The following is a 24362-nucleotide window of genomic DNA, read 5'->3' on the forward strand; positions in this document are numbered from 1 at the left end:
AAATGGGCTGACATTGTTTCCTGCATTTGTGGAGTGATGGAAAATCTAACAAGTACTGTGGGACATGGATATTTTTCATGGCATCATGTCTTAATTTTAAGCTCAGAAACACCAGCTTCTTCAGATAAACATACAGTCTCCCTCAAACATGAAAAATACCTCCTGCCTTCTTCTTGACTCTGCAAGTCACAGCTGCTGGGCCTGTTTTGAGTCCACCAGGAGCAGGTTAATCAGACCCCACCACAATTTCAGTATTAAGAGGAGAAGCACAAACTAATTGCTTGGAATGTGTGTGTGAGATTGAAGGAAATGTGCTAAGGTGGGCTTAGGGCATAGCCTTGCTTTTCCAGCCTGTGCTGTGCCAGGGGCTGAAGCAGTGAGCAGCCCTGAGTGTAACTAGGTCCCTGAAATACACTGCTTAATGTCACCTCTGTCACTTGGCCCTGCTAAAGGGTCACAAGGACTCTTTCTGCAATGTCACAAGCTGCCCTGACAGCCATAAACTACATCAGCCAAACCATGCAACGCAAACAAAAACAATATTCATTTATTTATTTTAATTTCAACCAGAAACAAACAATCCCACTCTTTCACCACCTTACATATGTCGGATTTTCTTGCATGTCTTTCAAGATAGCTGAGTCCTCTCAAACTAAGCTGCTTACGTGGGTTAGGTAGAAGTCCAGACTTCTGGACTATGATGTTGATGAACCCTCTGATAAACATCCTCCCACTCTGCCAAAGAGCTCTTGGAAAGGGCTTGAGGTGTTTCTCACCAGTTCTGCCCTCTCCCCACAGCAACTCCAGCTCCCCTAGCAGGTTTCCCTCGGCTCACATGAGACTGAGACTGTCACACGTAACTACACCAAAGGCTCATCAAACTACAGGGGCAAATGCTAGGGCAATATAAATCCTCTTGCAGTTAAAACTGGGAAACTCATCTCCTAACCTCACTTTCATGTTTGCATGGCCCTTCCACTGTTTTGTGCCCAAGAGCATTGATAAGTGCCTTCTGTGGACAGCATTTTGCCAATTGTGTCCTGTTGCATGCTGGGCTACAAGAGGCGTCTGCTCCACAGGTGAGAAGCTGCAGCCATTTCACAGACTACATCCTGATTCCCAAAGTTACCATCTCAACTTCTGCTGGCCTCCTAGACAGCAGAGAGGTGCTTTACTCATCAGTCAGGAACAGCTCCCAGCCTCCTTCCTATTGCCTGTCCCTCTTGCCAGTGGTACTGTGTACCAAAATAGTACATTCTCTCCCTCGGACATTCTCTCCCTCACTATCTGAAAGCTGAACCCCCACTGTTTTGAGAGCTGTTTGCAACAGAGCTATGTGAGGGAGCGTCTGCTTCTTACTTTATTTAATGCCCAGCCCTAAAGGTTTTGTTTAATTATCAGTGTATCTTTTTGAAACAGGAGTAATCCTTGTGGACAGATACCCTGACTTCAAAGACTACATGTATACCACCTGGTTAATTAGGAAGGGGCTTTGCCTAGGACAGCTGAAATAGCTGTCTGTTTTCAAGAGAAAACCAGATTTTTCCATTCCTTGCAGCTTTAGCACTATTTAATTAGAAACTTCTTATGAAATAGTCAAGCTTTCCATTGTAGCTTTAAAGTTATTTAATTTCTGCTGACTTTACCAGCTGATTCTCTTAATTGAATATGGTTGCAATTAGCTTCAGCAGGCTTCATTCAGAGGAGCTTGTTCAAAATCACTTCCCAAAATCCTTGGGCACCATTACAGGAAATGCTTGAAGGTCTGCAAACCCCCCACATACAGATAAGGAGGGTGATTTTTTTTCTACAGCGTGTGCTTATTCCTTGTGCTACAAATGAAGCAAATTTTTGCTGCATTTACTTCAGTGGAGATATATAGCCTTAGCCTAGAGCAAGTAAGGTAAGTGTGATGGATGTGAGGTTTCCTTTTGATGATGGTTTGTTTAAGCTCTGTCTGAGGTGTTTGTTTAAGCTGTGTCTGAGGTGACACCAGGATTTCTTTCTTAGCACTTTGCAGGACTGAATTCAAACTGGAGTCTACAACCCTTTCTTTTCAGGTGTTGTTGGAACAAATATAAAACATTTTAAAATGTATCCATTTTCTTTACATTTTGTGTTAAATTACAGGTGCCAAGTTAAAAGTCTTGCCCTCTCTTTGTCTTCTGTGGGACTCATGTTGAGGCTTTTTGAGTTGCTGAGCAATAGAAAGCATAGCTAGAGCTTTACATTGATTTCTATGTGAATTACATATACATGGGAACCCTCAGATGTAGGCAATTTAGAGCCACATTTGCTGCCTCCAAGATGTATTCAAATTGCTTGTTTTACCCAGCTATCTTGGTTATAAACAGTTTTCAAAATGTTTGGTTTTGTTTTCTCATTTCTTTGCTTTTTAGCAATATTGAACCTGATGGAGAAACAGATTTGTTTTCTTTTTTTAATGATTATTGTCTATTCTGATGACTTTTCCCCAGTAAAATATAGGACAATTGATTAATGTTGTGAATTTGCGTTGTTTTGTAAAGCTTGCAACTATTTCTGTGTTGCTTTTGTATTAGGCTGCAGACTGTAAGCCTGATTTGAGGGGGAAATTGTAAGTGGAATGAATATGTGTTGCTGTGAGAAAAGAGTGGGAATTAAAAAGCTGTGACAGACAGTCCAATGGTGCTTTCCTCCTGCCTCTATTTTCAGGTCAGTAGCCAATATCTCTAGATGACAGATCTCTCATTCTTCCACAGGTTTCTTGTGAGTGTCTTCTTTCCAAATCATGTCAATCTGTGGAGTCCCTCTAAAAGTAGTCATAGTAATAAAGAAACTTACTCTGAACATTTTTACTACTATCTAGTCTGAAATGTAGTCCAGACAGAGGCTGAATTTTTGCTATCAAACAAAAAGTGTGAGAAGAATACTGTAGCAACTAAACAACAGTATAAATAATAACTAAACAAATATCCATTTAGATGATACACCATAAAAATCGGTCTAAACAGTTCTCTATTAATCTGTTTATATCACTTTCTCTCACACTTCTCATCCTAAACCTTTTAAATCTGATACTGTGCATAATATCAAATGAATGCTGAGCAATTCTCCCCTGACAACATAATGTGAGGTTAATACTTTACACATCTGACCCAGTATATACAAATATAATAGCATATGGCACAAAATTAAACTGCTGGCTGCTGTTCCACTGAGCTAAAAGGCTCTTTCAGTCAGAAATGGATCACAGTTGTGTTTTTTCCTGTGTCCTAATCTTAACACAGTAACATATTGGATCATAGTGAATTTAGGGTAGCTACCCCTATGGTACATTAGGGGATGCTAGGGCTGTAAAGCTACCTCTAGATTGGGGCATTAAAAGTATTAAGATTTGTTTACTGCTGAAGAAACTAACAGGCATTATCTACTCTGCCCATGTAAACAGGCCATAAAACAACGTGGTGGGGCACACACTCCCTGCTGGGAATGGTCCTCAAAGAGTTCATCCCTCTAAGTGCCCTTGGGGGTGGCCTGTCAGAACAGTGGCTCATATGGCCAGGGACCAGCCTGATCATGTGAACACAGAATTTATCATTTTCCTGGAAACAGTCCCTGGCACTGTTTAATGCAAACCTACATATTTAACATGATCTTTGTGCTGGTTTCATATCTATTCTTGCTGTTCATCTATAGACTTGGTTCACCACATCCCAAATTCATCATGTCAGACCCATTTGTGGTTTAAAGGATTAGAGCTGCCACTTTGCCAAGCAGAGTATGGAGGGGAAGGATGCCTGCACAGAGGGGGATTCAAAGCTGAACACTGAGAGGCCATGGCTCACTTTGTCATGTAAACAGATCAGGAAGTACTAGAATGCTGAAGTACCACTTGTAGTATGTACAGTCAACAATCAATCATCCAATTGCACAGTCTGGAAATGCAATGTACAGAAAACAGTAAAGGGAATAATGAAGTAGGCCAGAACATGGGATTATGTGTGATAGACACGCTTCTGTTGCCTCCATGCTTTGACTGCCTTTTATCCTGACTTCAGCTCTTCGTTTCTTGGGGTTTTTTTTCACTGTTTGGATTTTATTTGTTTTCAGTGCATTGTTAGGCATTTACAATCACCCAACAGTTTCATCAGAAACTCCAGGGTAGCTGCATGTGATGCTCAGAAATGGACAAAAGACTTTTTCTGTAACCAGTTTTTAATGGAGATTGAATTTTAAAATCAACAAAATTGTTATTTTCTTCTTACAAGTGGAAATAACATAAGCAGGAATGATTTTCCATGGGCTTTATTTATGTCTGATTCTAAGAAGATTAAATTAAACACTCATTCTTCTTCACAAAACCAAACTAAAAACCTCTTCCAAGGGAGTTTGTAGCATTACTGTGCATATGTAAATATGAAACTGTATTTTGGAGTCAAAGACTACAATCCAAGGTGATCAACAACACCAACCAAAAAATCATAATCATGAGTTCCAAGTAATTTTTCTGTGGCTGTCTTTTTTTGACCATGTCAGATAGTATATTGTATGCTGTTTTAATTTGGTATTTTGAAAATACCACTTAATTATACTCTATAAGTTTATTTGTTACTAAGTATAGTACCTGTATGCTGAATGTGAACAGAACCTAAACAGAACAGAAACTGAGGAATTTACTGACAGTGAAGAATAATTATGCTTCTCGCCAGTGAAAAATCTAGCATGTTTTGGAGGGGAAACAAAACCTCAGGGGAGAAGGAAAGGCAACTAGTTGCCATCAGCAAATAAGTGGCAGGAAGTCATACTTCACATTGAACTGGAAAAACACAAATGACACAGTGAAGCACAAGCTAATAACTGCAGCCATTTTGCTGGGGGCAAGTAATTGAGAGACATGGGGAGCAGTTTTAGGAATGCCAAAAAAGACATCATTATTGGCTATTTGATGGGACATGTCAAAAAGGCACAGTCAGCTGAATATGAAGACACATTTGAATAGACATATCTGTAGCAGCTCAGACAATATTCTACAGATGGAGAGCTAATGCTCAGGAATGACATAAGCAAGGAAGACACTAAGGTATTTGCACTCCACTTTAGCTCTGCTGTATCCATAATCTGTGCCAGTGAGACAATGTGATGCACTATGTGGGCTGTGCAAATTGCTGGGTCCTCTCCTTCTATTGCAAATTCATAATTGCCTGTAGCTAGTGTGAGGGTTCCAAGGAAGACAAAAATTCTTACAGTCTCATAATAACTCCATTCACTGCACCAGACTGCATTGTGTGTTGGCTTCCATGTCAGCTTACAGATAATAGCTGTAGAGGAGAAACAGCTATGAATATGGAATTATTCCATGTAGGTGTTCTTAGCACTGAAAATAAGAAATAAAGCTTTCTTTTTCCAGGCTACTATTTTTATTCTTGTTATGAAACAGAAATATAACACATGCTTCTATACTTCTACAATTTTAATTTTTGTAATTTCCCTTGTTTGATACTACTTTTAAATCAGTCTTGCTTGGCTTTGGCTATATACTGCTTATTTTATTTCTGTGATTAGCCTCACTGGGACACTGACAGTAACTCATGAAAACTATATCCACAAGCATGCCCAAAAATAGTGGCAGTGGCCTGCTACTGGCCAGTACCTGGGCCACAGCACAGGTTTTGCACTGGGAGACTCCAATGGGATGATTTTTGAGTAGGCAGAATGCTACATGGTTTTGATGGAGCTGCTCCAGAGGAGCTGGTATCCTCCTCTCTTTCTCACAGTCTCTGCTGGCAGGCAGCTGCTACTGGGGTATTTCTTTATGATGGGAAACACTCCCTTCTTAGGGCTATTCGACTTCTCTAATTTTTCTCTAAGATAATTCCATGCAGGTTTAAGCACATAGAGCTTTGGCAATGTCTTTCATATATTTGGGTTTTTTTCTGAGGATCAACACAATTTTCTCAAGAGGTTAATTCCATGTTTTTGTTTGTGCAGGATGCTGGTGCTGGATTGCTCAGAGGGCTAAGAAGGGGTGAAGTGACCCAGAGTCTCGGAACCATTGGGATAGTGCAGGTTCCCATTAGCCTTATCTTCTTTTGGCAGTATAAAAAAACGCTTCTAACAGAGAGTCAGACATTAGTGATGTTTCAAATTGGTTACCAAGTGTAAAGGGCAGTTTGAATTGCATCTGAAACACTTGACTGCCACCCTTGAGCTGGCTAGGGAGGGAAGTGATGGCTCCCCTTTTGTGATCGGCAGCCTGCATGCTCCTCTGAGTGCCATTACAAAGAAAGGGAATTGGAGGATGTATGATTTATGGAAAAGAGCATGCCTGTTTTGTCATTTCTTCCTTGCAAATATATATATTGATTTGCGCATTCAGGGCCATCTTAATTTAAGGTGCCAGAGAAGCAGGACACCAACTTGCTCAAAGCAAGTGACCAACTCTAGAAATTCTACCAGACAGAAAAAAATAAGTTTCATCTTCACTTCATCAGTCATCTGGTTTATTTTAGCCCATAAGATAATAATGTGTGAAATATATAATGTGTGAAAATATCAGCCCAATAAAAATTAATATCAGCCCAATAAAAATTAAGTTAAACACCTTCTAACAATGATTTGTCTTAAAACAGGGTCCTGCAACCGACACTAATTCTGCAATCCACCTTAAAAGGCTCTTCAAATATCTTCACAGAGCAACATTTGACATCCTTTACTGTAGTATTTTTGGCAGCCTCTGTAATCACCAATATAGGATCTTAAGACAGAGCAGCATATCTCAAAAAATGAGCAAATATGTATGAGAATGTTACACAATTTTTTAATACAGATATGCTACTTTTTGAAAGATTTTGTTGGCAAATAATATTGATGACATCTTTGTTACTAGTTTTATTTGTGGCAAAATAAAATTATAGGTACAAAATTATGTTTAGAAATGAAAACTGCTGCCACTGGGCAACACTCTAAAGAGAGGATAGAGATATCATAATCTAACAGTATTAACTAAATTTTATTTGTGCTGTTTTATTCTGTTTTGATTTAGAAAAGTGCTAAGGCCCTTAATGAAAGTATGTTTAAAACCTAAAAAAGGGGAAGGTCTGTTAGATATTGTCTGGTTTTCTTGTTTAAGGCACAGAAGAGGCTAGTAATGCAGGACTGGACATTTTCATCACTGAAATCAGTAAAAATGAAAGATTTTGACAGTAGTATTAATCATTGCAGAGAGGAAGATGCTGCTTTAAGATCTGTTTGATTTATTGAGGCTGGTTTTCAGACTTCACATTTTCAACTTTGGTTATTTTCTCCTAAAACAAGATAGAGAGCATATGTTCAGCCTACCTATCAATCTCCAGCGAGCAACATTCAGTTTGGAACCAAAATCATCTTGCATACAAGCAGTGTGAGTTGAAAGTCAAAAGTGCTAAGCAGCTGGGCTTTTATTAGTCACATCTTAATCAAGTGTACTCAGTTAAATTTGTACAGTCAGTGTTTTGGTTTAAATTGTCTGAAACATTTTTGCTGAGCTTTCTTCTACTGTATTCCAAGGCAGAGCTGTGTTTGCCACAGCTCTGCACTCTTCTGTTCAGCATCTAAGTTTTATATATGTGGTGCAATTTCCTTTATACAGCTCTGGGTAGAATCAGCACAGAGATATGTGATCATTTTGTGCACATGGGATACATGGACATTTCACCCAAGGAGTTCTAAGTCTCCCAATGAATGGCAGTTAAGTGCAAAAAGATCTCTTTTATTTACATTGAATTACCATTTGTGAGGACCAGGATCCCAGACTTTGGTATCTGCCAACTATGTCAGTGCTGCATTTGAATCACTTTAGAACAATCATAAATAAAATGGGAAGTTGTGAAATGATCAGGTGATAAAATAAGAATTGTCCTCTCTCCGCACTGGAGATTTTCATAAAACTTGCAATTGTAATTTTGTAAGAAAGAGAAGGAAGCTTCCCAGAAGAGATACAGCCTAAGAAATTGGTTTAAAGAAAAGCCAAATGTCAAAATCATTTGAGATAATGCAAGGGGTTACCTTGCTGGTGCTTGTACATGGGATGTCTAAACCAGCAAAAGGAGAATCTTACATCTCGGAAGTCTGATTTTCGGGACTTTTGGACTCGGACTGTGCTAGAATGCCAGGCCACCTCAGGCTCTGTTTCATGGACATGTGTTCCCAGCTGTGCATGTATGTACAAAGTTGCTATTTTGCACGTATAAAAAGTGAAATTAGGATTATTGTTACATACCCTAGGAGTTCAAAAGATATACACACACAGATAAATAAAGTAAACAAACTGATATCATAGTGTAAAAATTTGGTTTATTTGCTTTAGTTTTCTAGGATTACATTCTTAACTCGTTGTCACAAGTTTTAAAATTCAATCAGTGCAGACGAAAGTGTCCATCAGAGTTAGTGTCCATCTAGGGGTTGAGTGTAAGTGGAGCACAGTGGCGTATAAACGGCAGAGAGGAGAGCTGAGCAGAATAACTGGAGATCACCTATGTAATGTGATGTTTAAAGATGGACAATGACAGAGATGGAGTTTTTTCCTACAAATGTTAAAATTTTCTGGATACATTAATTTCCTCCACCTGTAACCCACACATTTATGAGTCAGAGTAGACTTGAGGCATTTTCATTGGTACTAATGATCATTTTCCCTTTTTTTGTTTGTTGGCTAACATGAATTTTAATTAATTATCAACCTGTTTGCTCTGTAGTCATTAAGGATTTATGTTTAGGAATTGTCACTTTCTAAGTTTCTAGGGATCAGATTGCAGCTCTGTTTAAGTTACAGGTGTGCTCCCTTGACATGCTCATACCTATGCAGTTAGGAAAGATGACACTTGCCAGTGGTTTTTAGATGAGTGACAGAGCTCTTTAGAAATAAATTACTGTCTGACTTCCTTCTTTTCACATATTAATTTCCTGGCCAGACAGCCCCAGATCACATGAAGACACATTTCCATTAGTCATGTTGTCATATTTCAATTGTGGCCCAAACAATACCTTAGCTCTAAATATGAGTTGCAAAAAGCACTTTTTTGTTGTCTCATCATTTGTAAAGTGGTTCTGCTGTTTAATTTACCTCAGAAGTACTGTGAAAATGAATACAAGCTGGCAACATTTATAATTAATTTTAAACATGTAAAGAAACTTTAAAAGAAAGAACTTCCAAGTACTGTTTTACTGAGCTACCACTTTCTTTGTTCAGGTGTAGATTTGAAGCACAATAGAAATAATGATGACAGGAAAACCAGAGAAATATGTCTTGAAGCAATTTTTTAACATTCAGCTGCCAAACCTAAGTCTTCTCTGCTGGCGGACAGTAAAGAACTGATTGTACTTTTTACTTTTTTTTAAATAAGGGAGCATTGAGAGTGCTGATTCTTTGAATGAATTCCAGCATGAGTAATTACATCCTACCATATTTAAATATCAATTAGATGTGGGGGTTTTTTGCTCATTTCCTGTTTCACACTGGTGGATAATGTTGGCGGGGCCCTGCTGAACAGTAGCAACATTCACCCTAAAACTGGCAGTGTTTCTGGGGCAGACAAAGTGATATCTTTATTTCTTAAGGATGATTCTCTGAATGCTTCCACTCAAACTAGTTTTACTCTGGGACAGCTTCAGTAGTGTCTGCTCTGACTTACAGCAGTGTGTGTATGGGAATTATGATACAATAACAACTATATAAATACTAAATCATCACTTGTACTTGATACTGCAGGAAGTTGATTGATACAGAGCTGAATTCTGTAAAATTCACTACTCTATATTAAAAAATCCCTATCTTAGAATTATTATTTTGTCTCTATCTTTTTTTCCTCAAGTTAAGCAAGATGAATTGTGAATATGGACTTTCCACTTCAACTAATTTACAGAACATTGGGCCCCTGGTATTTAAACTGTGTACAGTAGTGGTATCTGAGTTATACTCAATAGTTACACCAAGTATTATTCAATAACTCTTTTCACTGAATATTATACCAAATTTCTTTGAGGAAAAAATATAAGATTCTGGGACCAAAAAAACTCCATATGTATTTCTGAGGGACATGGCTGAGAGCCCATGAGTGGTGAAAACATTAATTTTCACTTACTTGCAAGCCAACTTCATGCAAATCAGAAAGAAAAGCACATGAGAAGAGGACTATTTCAGTTTGGCTTTGATGGTATTGTGAGATACTAAGCCCTCTAAACTCCAGGCTGAATAGAATTCAAGGTAACTTTGGAAGTAACCTTGCAGCATCTGCCCTTTTATTTCCCAGAATATAGGGTCTGAAGCTATAGTACTGACAAAAATAAGGAGGTTTCCAGATGTCTCTAAAAGAAACTGGATATGATACCTAACTGTCTTGCAGTCTTGCTTTAGCTGGACTTTGGTCCTTAAATTATTTTTGAGTATTAATCAAAGGTTTGGGGTTCCACTGATGGATATCTGCTCAGCATGTTTCAGATGGTGCATCTATAGAATGGGGCTGATCTCAACACCTTTAGCATGAGCAGAAAATCTCTCTATTAAGGTGATACTGACCTTAGCTCAAGTTAAATTGGATGTTAAATTTGTGCAGAGATTTGGTCTCTCCTGGTTGCAATGACTAACCCAGGTGGCCTGCAGTGGAATGTTAAGGGCTTGTTTTATAAAATTGCAATTTTGAAGTAATGCTTTATGCTTGTGAAATAAGTTAGAGTCACTGATCTACTGGCTCTGTAGAAATGGAAGGTTTCTTAGACATCACCAAACTATCCTGAAAGATAGAACCAGTTCCAACAACAAATTAGGGTTACTGCTGAAAGCTGTGCTGTTTGCCAAGCAGCAAGACAAACCTTGATCTTTTTTCTCAGTAGTCTTTAATGGGCAGAAGAAATGTTGTTTCTTTTCCTGTCAGGCAATTTACATCCAAGATTCAAAAGAGAGAGTAGTGACTGGGTGACCTTGACTTGCACAGCACAAAGCTTCAAAGAGAGTTAAACTGTTTGAGTGAGCCTGGCTGGTCTTTTGACAATACTCCTGTACTACTCTGGGTTACCCAGAGTCCACAGGCACAGATTTATTCTGCACTCTAATTGCAAATGCCTACATAAGGTGGCAATCTGAGAGATTTATAACTAATTGCAATGATTAAAGTGTTAATTCTGAAGTATCTCACTAACAAATACCTTTTTCATGTTTCTATCTAGTAAGCAAGATAAATCTGTGAACAGGCACTTCAGTGCACATCAGTCTTGCTGACTAAACCTCATGTATTGAGAGTTTGTTATGTGAAGAAAATTACTTATTAGAATAATGGTTTTGAAGTTGCATACAGGGCTGGCATAATTTGGATTAATGTATTAATTTCATATAAATTAAAATAGGGTTTCATATTATGGAACTAGGGCCAGGTGCACTAATGAGGACAATCTGTATATGCAATCCACAAAGGCCCCTAATTTTGGACACCAAGAAGAGATGTGCCTGGCAGATGTGGATGAATGTTTGTACATAGCCTGTGCATGTATAATATTTCTGCTCACTTAATTCACACATGGGCATGTTTGAAAATAAACTCATATATTATTTTCCTTCTTTTAGCAGAACTAAAGTGACTTTCATTGAAATGCCACTGAAGCCCAATTGCACTGGAAGACAGATCAGTATTCAAGCTGTCAACAAAAAGACTGATGTTGGTCATAAGTCCTATTATCTGACAGCCCTGATGTGGGCTTGAGTCAAGATACAGCTGTGATCAATGCTACTTAACTGTACCATTAACTGATGGCTCACCCACACATGGTAGAACAGAGACCAAATTATGCTGAAAAGCTCTTATAAATGGGGTTTCTACCTGTAATGTGACTCTGATAAAAAAGCATCATCTCTGGATGACACATTTTTTCAGGTGTACTTAAGCACAGCACCCAGTGCAGCTGTAACAGAGCAAGGATGACTGTGCCAGAGCTTGGAACTGCACATACTGCACAGGGCTACTGAAGAGGCAGCTCTGCAATACACCTTCTAAAATTACCTCTCATCCAAGCAATTCCAGTTGATTATTGGGATACTGACATTTTATTAGCTGGTTGTGCATCATCTCTACAAGCACCCTCTAAGGTTTTGTATCCCAAGTTCTAAGCTTATTGTTTTCTTAGAAGTTACTGAGAGGAGGTTGTGCTGTATTACAGCTGGCTGGCTCATAAATTCCCATGGCATATGAAGATCTGAGCTTGTACTTCCTGAATGTTTTTCACACTGAAATGAAATAAAAGTCATTGAAATAGGCAAGAGACACTTGTACATGCTCTAAGCTGGTCAGAAGTGGTGACTTCCCACAGGGTTCTTGGGGACCCCAGTTTTGTACCTGCTTTGCCTTGGATGGAGCAGAACCCCAGGCTCCAGGTGAGCATCCTTATTCCCATAATGTACCACTCCACAGAGTGCCTTAACTCTGATTATAATGGAGAGCTCATTTCTTCCCTGCCTTCTTCTCTGGAGTGGCCAGCAGTGTCCCTCAAAAGGCTATTACATATTGCTATGATACAGTATACAGGAGGATGACACAAAATTGAGCCTGTGAATGTCCTACTGCTAAAACTGCCTTATTTTGGTTTTATTTTGAAAAGAAGTATTAAATATGACCATAATGACATTAGTGAATGAATCTTAATTCTCTTTGTCTAATTTTATACTTAAAAACTTCATTTTTTTTTCAAACTACCTGCTGGGTTTTGTTTTGCCTTTTTTTTTTATCAGATTGTGCTTCTAAGGCTAAAGCATGTTGGATGCCTGGAAGCATTTCTGTTTTCAGTGAGAACCTCTGTTAACATGATTCAATCATTTGTAAATGCAGACATGCACTCAGCAAATTTGATAAGCTCTGAGATTAATTTAGATGCACAAAAATGGTGAAATAGCCTAATCCTTCCTACAGAAGGTAATGTTTAAACAAATTTATTTCATTCAGAGAAACACCTGGGCAAGTTTATTTAATATAGTCTTTGCATTTAATTATCCCCTCTGATGGAGCACATGCCATATTTCAAAATATGATTATTTTCTTTGGTATTAATTATTTTAAGATCCTCAAAGGAAACCAGGGGAGAAATAAAAAGGGGGTCTTAATTAACCTGAGCCACCAAAAGTCATCTTGCTGCAATAGAGAAGATGGAATATGGAACTGAAAATAAATAGTGCTTTAAAAATCATGAATAATGAAGAATAGCTCTTAAAATCTGAAAAGAATTCTATATGAAGGAGTTGTTGCTAGGCACTAATATCAGAAAGACACTTCCACATAAAACTGTCTTATAGAGGAAAGACAGTAATGGAAAAAATATTTCTGTGAAGAAATCAATATGCACAAAATTATTGCCAGAAGTCAAGGAGGTGCAAAATTATGATATACTCAGAGAACAATACAGCCCAGATTCAGTGTCTTCAGTTCTTTTCTCATTTTGCTCTTGTGGGGATGGCATAAAGGAAGCTATTCCTTTTGGGAAGAATTTATTCCACAATATATTTCTGGCAAGTAGTTTTACTAAAAATGGTGTCACTGCATAATCCTATTACTCCTGTCCTTGCAAGGAGTACTGCATGTGAGAACAGGAGACCCTGCTCTCCTCACCACAGCTGGAACTGCAACAGGGGTTTGGATGTTCTTATTCTAGACAGGAAATCAACACACTATGGCAATTTATGCATATGTAACTAAATCACCAGGGCTTTTTGCTTCATCATTACTACCTGAAAGGATATTTGCTGTGTGAATTTGCACAGGACAAGTGTATGTATCCCCTAAACGTTGCTTTGCTTGCCTAAGCACAAGCAAAAGGGAATTGTGCATGTTTTAGGCAATTATTCAGTGTTGTAGTCTCATGTTACTCTTGTTTAATCATGTAATGGTATTTTGCTACTTGAAAGTCTAAATGCAGTCTTGCAAAGATAATGTTATATGTGCCTTAACCTTTGCAAGAAGCCAGACAGCACCTCATGCTATTGGCAGCAGATCTGCCTTGTATTCTACTCCTGCTCTGAGCTGTATGTCCCATGCTCTGTAGGTGTGAAAAGGGATTAAAACCAGTTTTACAACAGAAGTAGCTTTGGCTTTTATTCTGTCAATTACAAGGCAGTCACACAAATTTTAATTTCCAGTCAAAGTGAAAGCAGTTACCAAATCATACTCCTGCTTCATCTGGGAAACAAATTAAGCTGTTTTATGCCACTTGCAAAAGTAATTTAAAGTCAACTCTCACAGTAAACAACAAGACCTGGTTTTCCCTTAGTTTGTCAAAAGGCACGAGGTTTATTTCACTTTTCTGCAGATACTTTGTGTAGGTGCTTATAATCTCTCTTTTTCACTACTACTCATTCCAGTGCATCTGAAAAAGCTTTGTTGGGCTGAGTCTTGATGCTGAAAGTGTGTGTTTTCTCTGGGAAACTTTTGAAATTATAAAAAATACTTGTGAAATATTGGAAATAATGAGAGAAAAAAATGTTTTCTGATCATCTATGTTTGTTCTTTGCGACAGAAACATTTTCATGATCAAATTGAAATATATTGCTATTTTGTCACAGAATTGTACTCAAGCCATTCCCAGAGACAGCATGGAAAGGAGCAAGTTCAGAGAAGAGAAGTCAATATGCTCAGAGGGCTGGGTTACCTTTTCTATAAAGGCAGACTGAAAGCTGTGGCTATTCATCCTAAAGAAAAGAATCTTCTGGGAAGAATTTAGAGCACCTTCCAGTGCCTAAAGGGTCCACAGAAGAGCTGGAGAGGAACTTTTGACAAGGGCATGGAGTGACAGGACATGGGGCAAATGTCTTCAAACTGAAAAAGAGTAATTTTAGATCAGATAAAAAGAAGAAATTCTTTACTGTGAGGGCAGTGAGGCACTTACACAAGTTGCCCAGAAGCTGTGGATGTCACATCCCTGAAAGTGTTCAAGGCCAGGATGGAAAAGGCTTTGAAGTGGAAGGTGTGCCTGTTCATGGCAGGGGTGTTGGAACCAGATGACTTTTAAGACCCCTTCCAAACCAAGCCATTCTATGATTCTATGAGACCCATATTCCTCTCCTCTGTCAGGTGGCAGTGAGCTCAGTCCCTCAGCCCTCTCTCTGAAACCCTCCTTTGAATGTTGTGTGATATTCACATATGGCATCTTTAAAGATGGAAATCAGAGTCTGTGGTGTCTCAAACAGGGCAGGAGTTCAGAGCTGTGCTGTGCTGGAGATGGTGGCAGGGCCAGCAGGTGTCGGGCATGCCAGCAGGCCGGGTGCTAAGGTGGGCTCCTTTTCCAACACACCTGGTGTTGGACTTGGTGGCTGTTCCTCTGCTCTTGGAGGCCTCTGGACGTGCAGATAAAACCACAGCACCAGTCAAGTTGGAAAAGGCCTATGAGAAGATTGAGTCCAATCTATGACCAAGCCACCACTAAGTCACTATGTGCCACATCCTGCCTTTCCGCGAACACCATGAGGGATGATGACTCCACCGTCTCCCTGGGCAGCCCGTTCCAATGTCTAGAAACCCTTTCTGTGAAGAAATTCCTCCTGATGTCCCATCTAAACCTTCCCTGGTGCAGCTTTAGAGTACGTCCTCTTGTCCTGTCTGTCGCTGGCTGCCTGGGAGAAGAGCCCGACCCCCCACCTGGCTTCAAACTCCTTTGAGGGAGCTGCAGAGGGTGACAAGGTGACAAGACGACCCCAGGGCCTCCTTTCTCGGCAGCCCCGGCCCTGCTGGGGTCCCGGGCTCTCGGGGGGGCTCGGGGGGCGGCGGGCGGGGAGGCCGGCGCTGAGGAGGAGGAGGAGGAGGAGTGGGAGCGGACTGAGAGGGTAAAAGCGAGAGGAGCGTGAAGGAGCGGGGCTGGAGGGCAGCGAGCGGAGCGGAGCGGGACGAGCCGGGGCTGCCCTGCCGGGCCGGGCCATGGCGGGGCTGCGGCTGCTGCTGGGGCTGTGTCTGTGGGCGCTGTGCCCCGGCCCGGCCCCCGCCTGCAGCCCGCGCTGCCGGCACGGCGGGCTCTGCCTCGCCGACGGCTCCTGCCTCTGCTCCAAGGGCTACGAGGGCGAGCGCTGCCAGCACGGTAAGGCAAGGCGGGCCGGGCCCAGCACGGTAAGGCAAGGCGGGCCGGGACGCGGCACGGACGGGCACAAGCGCTGCGAGCGCTCTCTGTCCTGCCCGCCCTCCGGCCAGCAATCGCTGCGGGAAGGGCTGGGGAGATGGGGTTTGGATCTGGTGTGAGGCGGGTGGTGAGGTGCCGGGGAGGACCTAAAGGAGGCGAGGTGGAAGAAGAGTTAAGGCACTCTGTATCACACTCAGTGATAGCGAACTGATGGAGCGCAGCCAAAAGCCAGCATGAACACCTCACGTTAGTAAACCGACCCTGCTGTCGGGAATGGCCGTGGGTCCATAGAGAGCTTTTTGCCACTTGGGTGGTGGGTAAGAGGTCACTCGCTGGACGGGCTTTGGTGTTTTATTCCTCTTACTGCTTTAACTGCGTGCTGAAATACTTCCTGTAAGTATTAAAGGAATCACAGAATCAGACAGGTTGGAAGGGACCAGGAGGTCATCTGGTCCAGCATCCCTGCCCAAGCAGGGTCATCCTAGAGCACAATGCACAGGATTGCATCCAGATAGTTCTTGAATGCTTTTAGAGTCTTGACAGCATTCTAAGCCACAGCAACATTTAATTAGCATCTCTAGGTGCGATTAGTCAGGACTAGTCACTAACAAAAACATCAGAAGAGTGTGTAGAAAGTAGGTTATTTTCTGGATTTCATTTTATTTTGAATATGCTATGCTTTTAAAAGTACTCTTGTTTCCTTTCTGGATGTTACGTGACACACAGAGTCATTTGTACATCCCATTTCCATGTTAGGAGATGTAAAGCTAGGGTGGAGTCTCTTCCTGTTGGTTTCCATGGAGAGACATAGTATTTTTTGAAAATGCCACCTAATATGCAAAAGCAAACATTGTGAAGAAGAGTTTTAGTTTAAACCCTGTTCAATGTTCCTAGACATTTTGGGTTTTAGGGGAGAGGTGAAATATTGGTGGAGAGGCAGAGCAGTTCTTAAATTAGAGAGGTGAACTGTCTGGAATTGTTAAGGAAACCACTGGATCCTTGTGCTCCTAAGGTCATCAATGTAGAAAAAAAAATGGATAAATGAAGCTTCATCCTTTGTTCTGTCAAAAAAACCAAACTGAAAACTGTGTGAAATAACACAGAAAAAGAATTTTTCTAAAATTGGGAGCTCGTGTATGTATGGCACTTCCCAAGAAATGAGAGCATCTGGTAAAAGTTATGGAGACCTGAGCACTGGCTGTTTTTTTACATACATCTCTGTCCTTTCTTTGCCTGCTAGTACTCATTCTGTGGGTACTAATGTGAAAAGTATTCTTCATATAGAAGAATACAGTATTCATAGAGTATTCCTCTATTCACTTGGGTGTCTTGAGAGTGCAATAAGTATATGAGGACAGAATCAGGATGGTGTTACTCATTGTTCATCTTTTTTACTTTTCACCCATCCAGTCAAAGAATAAGTAGAAAAGCTCATCTCACACCAGCAGCTAACTCAGATGAGACTCCTAGAAACAGATGGGTTTCTAAAACCTTTGTGTGAATTAACAAATCCTTTCTCAGACAGCAGGGCTAATTCAGGGGTGATTATGACTTGCAAAGGGTCTACATGGTAGGTAATTCATTTGCAATCTGAATTAATTTATTCAGAATTTTACAAAATTGAGATTTTTATTCATACCTTATCAAACTTGTTCAAGCTGTCAGCAATGAAAAAGTTGCAGGATTTGTGATGATTATAGATGCTTTTCTCCCAACAGATTATTAGAGTTATGAGAAAAGATACATTTATCTTGGATGCTTGCTAAACAAACACTGTACATTTCAGAAAGGTTTCTGAAAAACCAGCTGAAGCAAAAAAAGAGTGTGGGGGAGAAAGAAATCCTGACTTACTTCTGGAGACATTTTAGAGAAGACGTATAAGGAACAGAGCATGTAGTTTTTCTGAAGAGGAATGTAGGAACCCAGTAAAGAGTAAAAAGTCTGATATTTCTTCTTAAGAATCCCATGATGCCTCTCAAGTTGCAACATCTTTTTATTGAATTGTTTTTTCTTATCACCTATTTTCTGTTATTTCTCCAGTTATCAAAAGCTTTTTTGGCAGTCCAGCTGTGTTCCTGTGTAATGTGGGTGTTTCTTCTGCCTGTTCTGTCCAGGCCCAAAACATTCCTTAGTTGTGAGTGCTTAAAAAGCTTAGTGTAGTGGAGTGCTCCCCATGCAGGGAAATGGTTTCCCCTTATCAGCAGTGTAATGACATGGCAGATATATCTTAGAAAATATTAAGACAAACTGATGAAAATATAATAATGTGCAATTTTTAAATGTATTTAAGTAGTAACTTTAGTAAGATTCACCAATATTTATCCAACCTTTCTTTGTTGTCTGTCTTACAGCTACATGTTATCCAAAATGCAAAAATGGGGGAGAGTGCCTGCGACCTGGAAAATGCAGATGTCCTCCTGGCTATGGGGGGAGATACTGTCATAAAGGTAAAACCCAAGGAAGTGATAGCTTGAAAAGACAAGGAGTTGGAAAACAGACTAAATTAATTTAGGATGCTTCAAGTCCTGGGTCTAACACACTTTGAAATAACAACCTTAATTCTGTAAATCTCTGACCTTGCTATCAAGACAGGCATGGCCTAGAGGATCTGCATGCTTGCAGGAGGATGGGATGGAGTAGATGTGCTGAAATGTGTTGTGAGAATCCGAGTGAGTTTTTGCCTTGGAAAATACCCTTTTTATGTGCTATGTAAATATTCCATTTAGCTTTATAACAGATTCTTTCTAAATAATTGATTGAGATGGCTTGTGTAGATACATATTTCTGCATTAAGTGGTTGAAACTTTTATGTAGTATCTGCAAGATGGTAACATTGAGGGCCAGTCACTGAGGATATGTGTGGCAATGTATTGTTGAGAGGTAATGGGAAATGACAGAGAAGGTGTAGCAACAATCAGTTTTGATGGCTTTGTGAAGTCTGTTGAATATATGCATGGATTGGAAAAGGCTGTCCAAGAAAACACTGTTGTACATGTACAAATTTGTGGTGTGGGGCAGTGTGCTATTACAGAATCTCACAAAATCACAGACTGGGTAAGGTTGGAAGGAACCTCTGGAGGTCATGATTTCCAATCTCCCTGCTCAAGCAGGGCTACCTAGAGTCAGGTGCTGAAGGCCATGTCTTCATGGCTTTTGAATATCTCCAAGGACAGAGACTCCACGATTCCCAGGGCAATCTGTACCGGCATTTGGTCACCCTCTCTGTGAAACCTGCTGATGATCTCCTTGTCCTTAATGTGGCTGGAAATGGTTTCCAGAGTCAGTCCTGGCATTACCCCACTAAGACCTGAGGTGAGGCAAACCAGCCTGTAGTTCTCTGGGTCCTTCTTGCCCTTCTAGAAGACTGGAGTAATATTTGCTTTCATCCCCCAGTCCTCATGCACTTCTCTCTGTCACTGTGATGGATCAAATACAATCAATATTAAATACATTAACTTACATTGTGTCACAAAGTAATATGCAAGCAAACAGTGAAGAGCTTTTCCAGCTGTGCTGGGTTTGACTTGCATGTCCTTGCATGTTCAGTATTTGTGCCAAAAATCTGTTAGCTGAAATTGTGCTGAGTACTTGTGGTTGAACAAGAGATTTGGGTATTTTATCTCTAAATTATCAAGCAGACATCCAAACTGTCCATCTTTACAGTGAAGGATAGTTGTTTTCCTTAAATACAGTGAAGGTGGTATAGAATATATATTACTGCTTGTGAAAGGAAGCATTTGATTGTACAGAACAGTGATTGTGCTCTCCACAGTTGATACCAATCATATGTCTGGCATATGATGTGTAGAACAATTCTGAAATGAGGAGGCTATTACAGGGACCTGATAAGGTCTCCAGGGTGAGAGAAGGACAAGAATCTTGTTTCTTGATCAGAAGGCTGGATTTATTGATATATGATATATAATACATTATAACTATACTAAATAGGAATATTGAGAGAAGTTGCAGAGGCTGCTAAGCTAAGCCAAGAATAGAAAAAATCTAAAAACAAGAGAATTCTCTGTCCCTGTGTTCCAGAGAGTTTGCCCTGTGATTGGCTCTAATATTGTACACATGGAACATGAACAAATCACAGGTGCATCCTCACAGCAGCTGATAACAATTGTTTACATTTTCTTTCTGGGGCCCTTGCTTCCAGGAAAATGCAGAGATCTGAAAGAAAGGATTTCTGTGAAAAATGTCTGCGACAGGAGGCTAACTCAAGTATTTGGCCTTTGGGAAGGCACTGCTTAACTTGACTGTAGTCATAGTTTCATTTGTCAAAGTAATATCTTCTTCTCTTCCTTCCTCTTGTTATCTGTAAGTCCTGTCAGGTAAGGAAATACATGAATCCTTCACCACATGTTATTGGCTTACCAAGAGTGATTTTGCAAGTTTGATACCAATATTGGCATGTTGTTAGTTCCAGTGGTGTAGCTGATGAACAGCTACACCACTGGAGTAGAGTAGAACAGTGCCTTGCCCTGAACATTTGAAATTTTAGTTTTTGCAGATGTGATAAAACAAGTAGTCGATGCCAGACAAGCTGTTTAAAGACAATTATTTGAAGTCCCATGCTGCTTCTGAAATGCCCAATGTATGCTGTGTTCCACAGTAAGCTGTGAAGGAGGCTGTCAGAATGGTGGGGAATGCATCTCTGTCAATGGAGTTGTGAAGTGCCTCTGTGCTTCTGGCTGGACAGGCTCAAGATGCCAGGAAGGTGGGTGTCTGCATTCATGCAAATATTTATATTAATTCTAAAACTGCAGTAACAAAAACATTTTAAATGTATTAATGGAAATGTCATTGCATTACTACAGAAATGACTGACCTACATTATGGATGCTTGCACAGATAAAATAATGTGAAAATGTTTTGCATTAAGGTGTACAACTGTTCACATTTAAACCAAGATTCATTACACAGTACCTATTTTTTTTTTGCCATTTCCATGGTCCTAGAAATGCTTTTGGAGTTATACCAATTGAATATCTGGCCTAGAAGAAAATGTGTTTTGCCATTTTGACTTGTATCATCCTGAATCTTTCATTCGGTCAGGATTCTTTTACATCAGTTTTATAAATCCTGCTGACTTACCCACTCTTTTTCTTGTAGCAATTTGTCCTCAAGGTTGTCGGAATAATGGAGCTTGTGTGGCTCCTGGGATTTGTAGCTGTCCAGCTGGATGGGTCGGTAGAGCATGTCACTTAGGTAAATGACTTCTGGCATTTTTCATTTATCCTTTCCTCTGCTTGTTTGATTTACCAATCAAAGTGTTCAAATCTTCAGGGCCTAACAAAGCTTCCAGGGAAAGTATCTTAGAATAATAACTGAGAGCTGCTTCCACATACTGGGGTTCTTGCAAGTATGTACAGGGAGTAGATGGCTGTTCAATTTGGTCAGAAACACATAACTTTTTCACTTTGAAAGAGATTCAGATTTTGGTTGTCACCAAATTAATTACTTGGTATGTTTCATTGGTATTTCTGAAATATGGTTTGTAAACTGAGACCCCAGTATAAGGAACTGAAAATTACTGAAGTACTATTGCTACTGATGTGGGTTAGAAGCTTCATTTTATAGACATTTAAAATTTAAACTTGCTTCTTACTTTGAGGATAAGTTGATAGAATCAACTCCATGTGTTCTTAGAACTCTAAAAGCTGCCTACTAATCAGGATTAGTACTGGCACTCTTGCTGAACAGCCACTTCCATTTTCACAAACTTTGATTCACAAAAGCAGGTGATTGTAAAGTCTTTAATCTTCACTTCTTCTGCCTTGTATGCTTGTAACAGCACTGCCCTGATGCTAAAGGCAACAATCCTGAGACTACAAAAGGCAAGGGTTTCTTTTTTTGCTCTCTGGGAGTCTGAAAAGACCCTTATGCAAACATTGGTTTTGAAATGGATATTGTGGGTTCAGAGTCTCTGGATTAAGTCCTCTGCATCTGATATTTTCTCATGGCTGCAGGCATGGCTGTGGCACTAAATTAGCTAGTGTTAGTTCTTCTACAATATAGATGGTCCAGCAAACATTAACAAGTAATATTTTGGTATTCCCATTGACCATCAAAATGGGTTTATATTCATCACTGTATTGAGATAGAGGGTGATATTAAAAGCCAAGTGTGAGAGTTGCAGAGAACTTAACTTAGAGAATACTTAGCTCCCTGCAGCTGCAGTAATGTCAGGTTCTTAATGTCAAAATAATCAGCTTCCAAACAAACTAGATCTGCATCAAGTTTGACTTCTTTTGTGTACATGCTCATACATAAATTGCTGCCCCTGGCTTGTCAGCTGAACTGGTGTGTAGCAGGGGACAGCTGAAGCTGTGCCCACTCAGCCCTCCTCTGCTCTTGTGGGGGAAGAGGAGGGCACTATGTGAGACACTGGTAGGATGAGGTGACTGTTTCGTCATGGGTGTGGATCCAAGCACTGGGTTGAATAAGTTTCAGCAGGAAATTTTATTGGTCTCTCGCTTTTATGGGGCATCCATCTCAAAAAAAGCCTGTGCCTTAAAGAACAGAAATTATAGTATTTTAAAAGGGAAATGGAGCATGAATAAGACTAGACTGTGCCTGTATTCCAGTGAAGGCCACAATGCCATAAATTGAGAGACACTGCTTTTCAGTTCTTCCATTATGCTTTTATTTATACTGTCCCAGTGCAGTCACCAGAGAACAATTCTGCTACTGCAGTGAGACAAAAAGAAAAATGATCCTGTGTTGTGCTGAAGATATGCTGTGTATCTGGTGTCTCATTTCAGCTGTGTGCAAACTGCCCTGCCAGCACGGAGGGAAATGCATCGCTCCAAATGTGTGTAGATGTCGACTGCCATACTCTGGGCCACAGTGTGCAAAGAAAAGGAAGGAATGAAGCAACTTCAGACAAGATAATCTGCATTTCTGCATTTTTTTTTTATGTGACTATACAGAGGAAGTCTGCAGCAGTGGGGGACCTTAAAATAAACATGGTAACTTGATTTCAGACAAATTTTTGTCCTCACTATATAAAGTACATGCTTTTCTATATGAAAGAAGGTATTGCTGATTGTAAGAAAGTTGTTACCAATATCCAGCTGTGTGCAGTGTATGACACCTTTTCTCCGCATTTTTTCTTTATAAGCAAAAGTATTATTCTTGATTGATACAGCTGACCTTGAAATAAAATTTTTCTCAAATCAAATCAGAATAGATCTATGCTCTTCTTTTTGATTTTTCTCCCCTTTAACTAAACTTACTGTGTTATATAATTACATTTTTAAAAGCACATGAAACAAAAAGCCCTCAATTCACATCATCAGAAGTGAATGGTAGTTCAAATATAATTTGCCTTGAGATTAAACAGTTGCAAGAAGAAACTTGCAAGAGTTTGCATCTTCCTGGAACATTACCAGACTGTAAAGCATCTTATTTAAAGCATGGTTATCACTTTATGTCTGCTTGCTGTCCCTCCCTCTCCAATCTGATCTAGATCTCAATCAGCTAAACAGTATTTTTAAAAAACCCCAACAACTAGCACTCCCCCACCAATTTTTGTTCAGTCAATTCTGCTGTTACTTTCTAAAAGCTTAATCCACGCTGATACTCTGAGAGTTCTTATCTTGACTACTTCTAAGGTCATATTATCTGATCATTTCTCAACATCTAATTATTTCTTTTCCTTACCCCAGTGAGACAGGAAAATGATTTTTTTCTTCTGGATACATTGATAATTCTATGCTATTCAAGACTGTGTTGTTCTGGGAGCAGTATAATGGGAGGCTGCTGACTAGCAGTGAGGAAAAGCACAGGATTTGTGCCTGTCACAAGTCCCATGTGTGGGGGATGTTGATGTCATCTTCTGGAGATGTTCCTGTTTGGCTTCATTTAGGTTTTGCAGCCTTTTGAATGGGCTGAAGAACAGACTGAGTCTTCTGCATTTGTTGTTCCTTGTCTCATTTTGCTGGTTTTTGTATGGCGCTGTTGAGGAAGGCTTTGCCAAAACATGCAAACTGAATCAGTGAACTTTCCAAATGATGCTCAGATCAGCTTTTACTTTTTTGAGAGATTGATTTTCCTTGTCTTCTAGATGTAACTGGAATTTTGTGTGTGTGTGTGAGAATTTCAGCTATGCATTACTTTTTGTTGGAACAACATTTTAACAGTGTTTAACTACCAGAACATGTAGCTGTCATGGGCAGTGACTTAGGTGGACCTGTTTCTCCTGAGATTACAAGCCACTGAGCAAAGAGGGAAAGGTAATGGGGTCTTCTCAGTCACCA

The 24362-nt window shown here is 39.9% G+C and overlaps 1 protein-coding gene across 1 annotated transcript; it reads left to right on the plus strand.

Moving 5' to 3' along the window:
* Positions 1 to 15923: 15923 nt before the first annotated feature.
* Positions 15924 to 23250, plus strand: LOC132081559 (von Willebrand factor D and EGF domain-containing protein-like; the record flags this gene model as incomplete). The annotated part of the gene is made up of 5 exons (XM_059485369.1): positions 15924 to 16059; positions 18450 to 18545; positions 20714 to 20818; positions 21214 to 21309; positions 22866 to 23250. Coding segments are annotated over 5 exons (543 nt in total), but the record flags the coding sequence as incomplete, so codon positions are not given.
* Positions 23251 to 24362: the final 1112 nt, after the last annotated feature.

Source organism: Ammospiza nelsoni, chromosome 1, assembly GCF_027579445.1.
Source record: "Ammospiza nelsoni isolate bAmmNel1 chromosome 1, bAmmNel1.pri, whole genome shotgun sequence".
Classification (NCBI taxonomy): Eukaryota; Metazoa; Chordata; class Aves; order Passeriformes; family Passerellidae; genus Ammospiza; species Ammospiza nelsoni.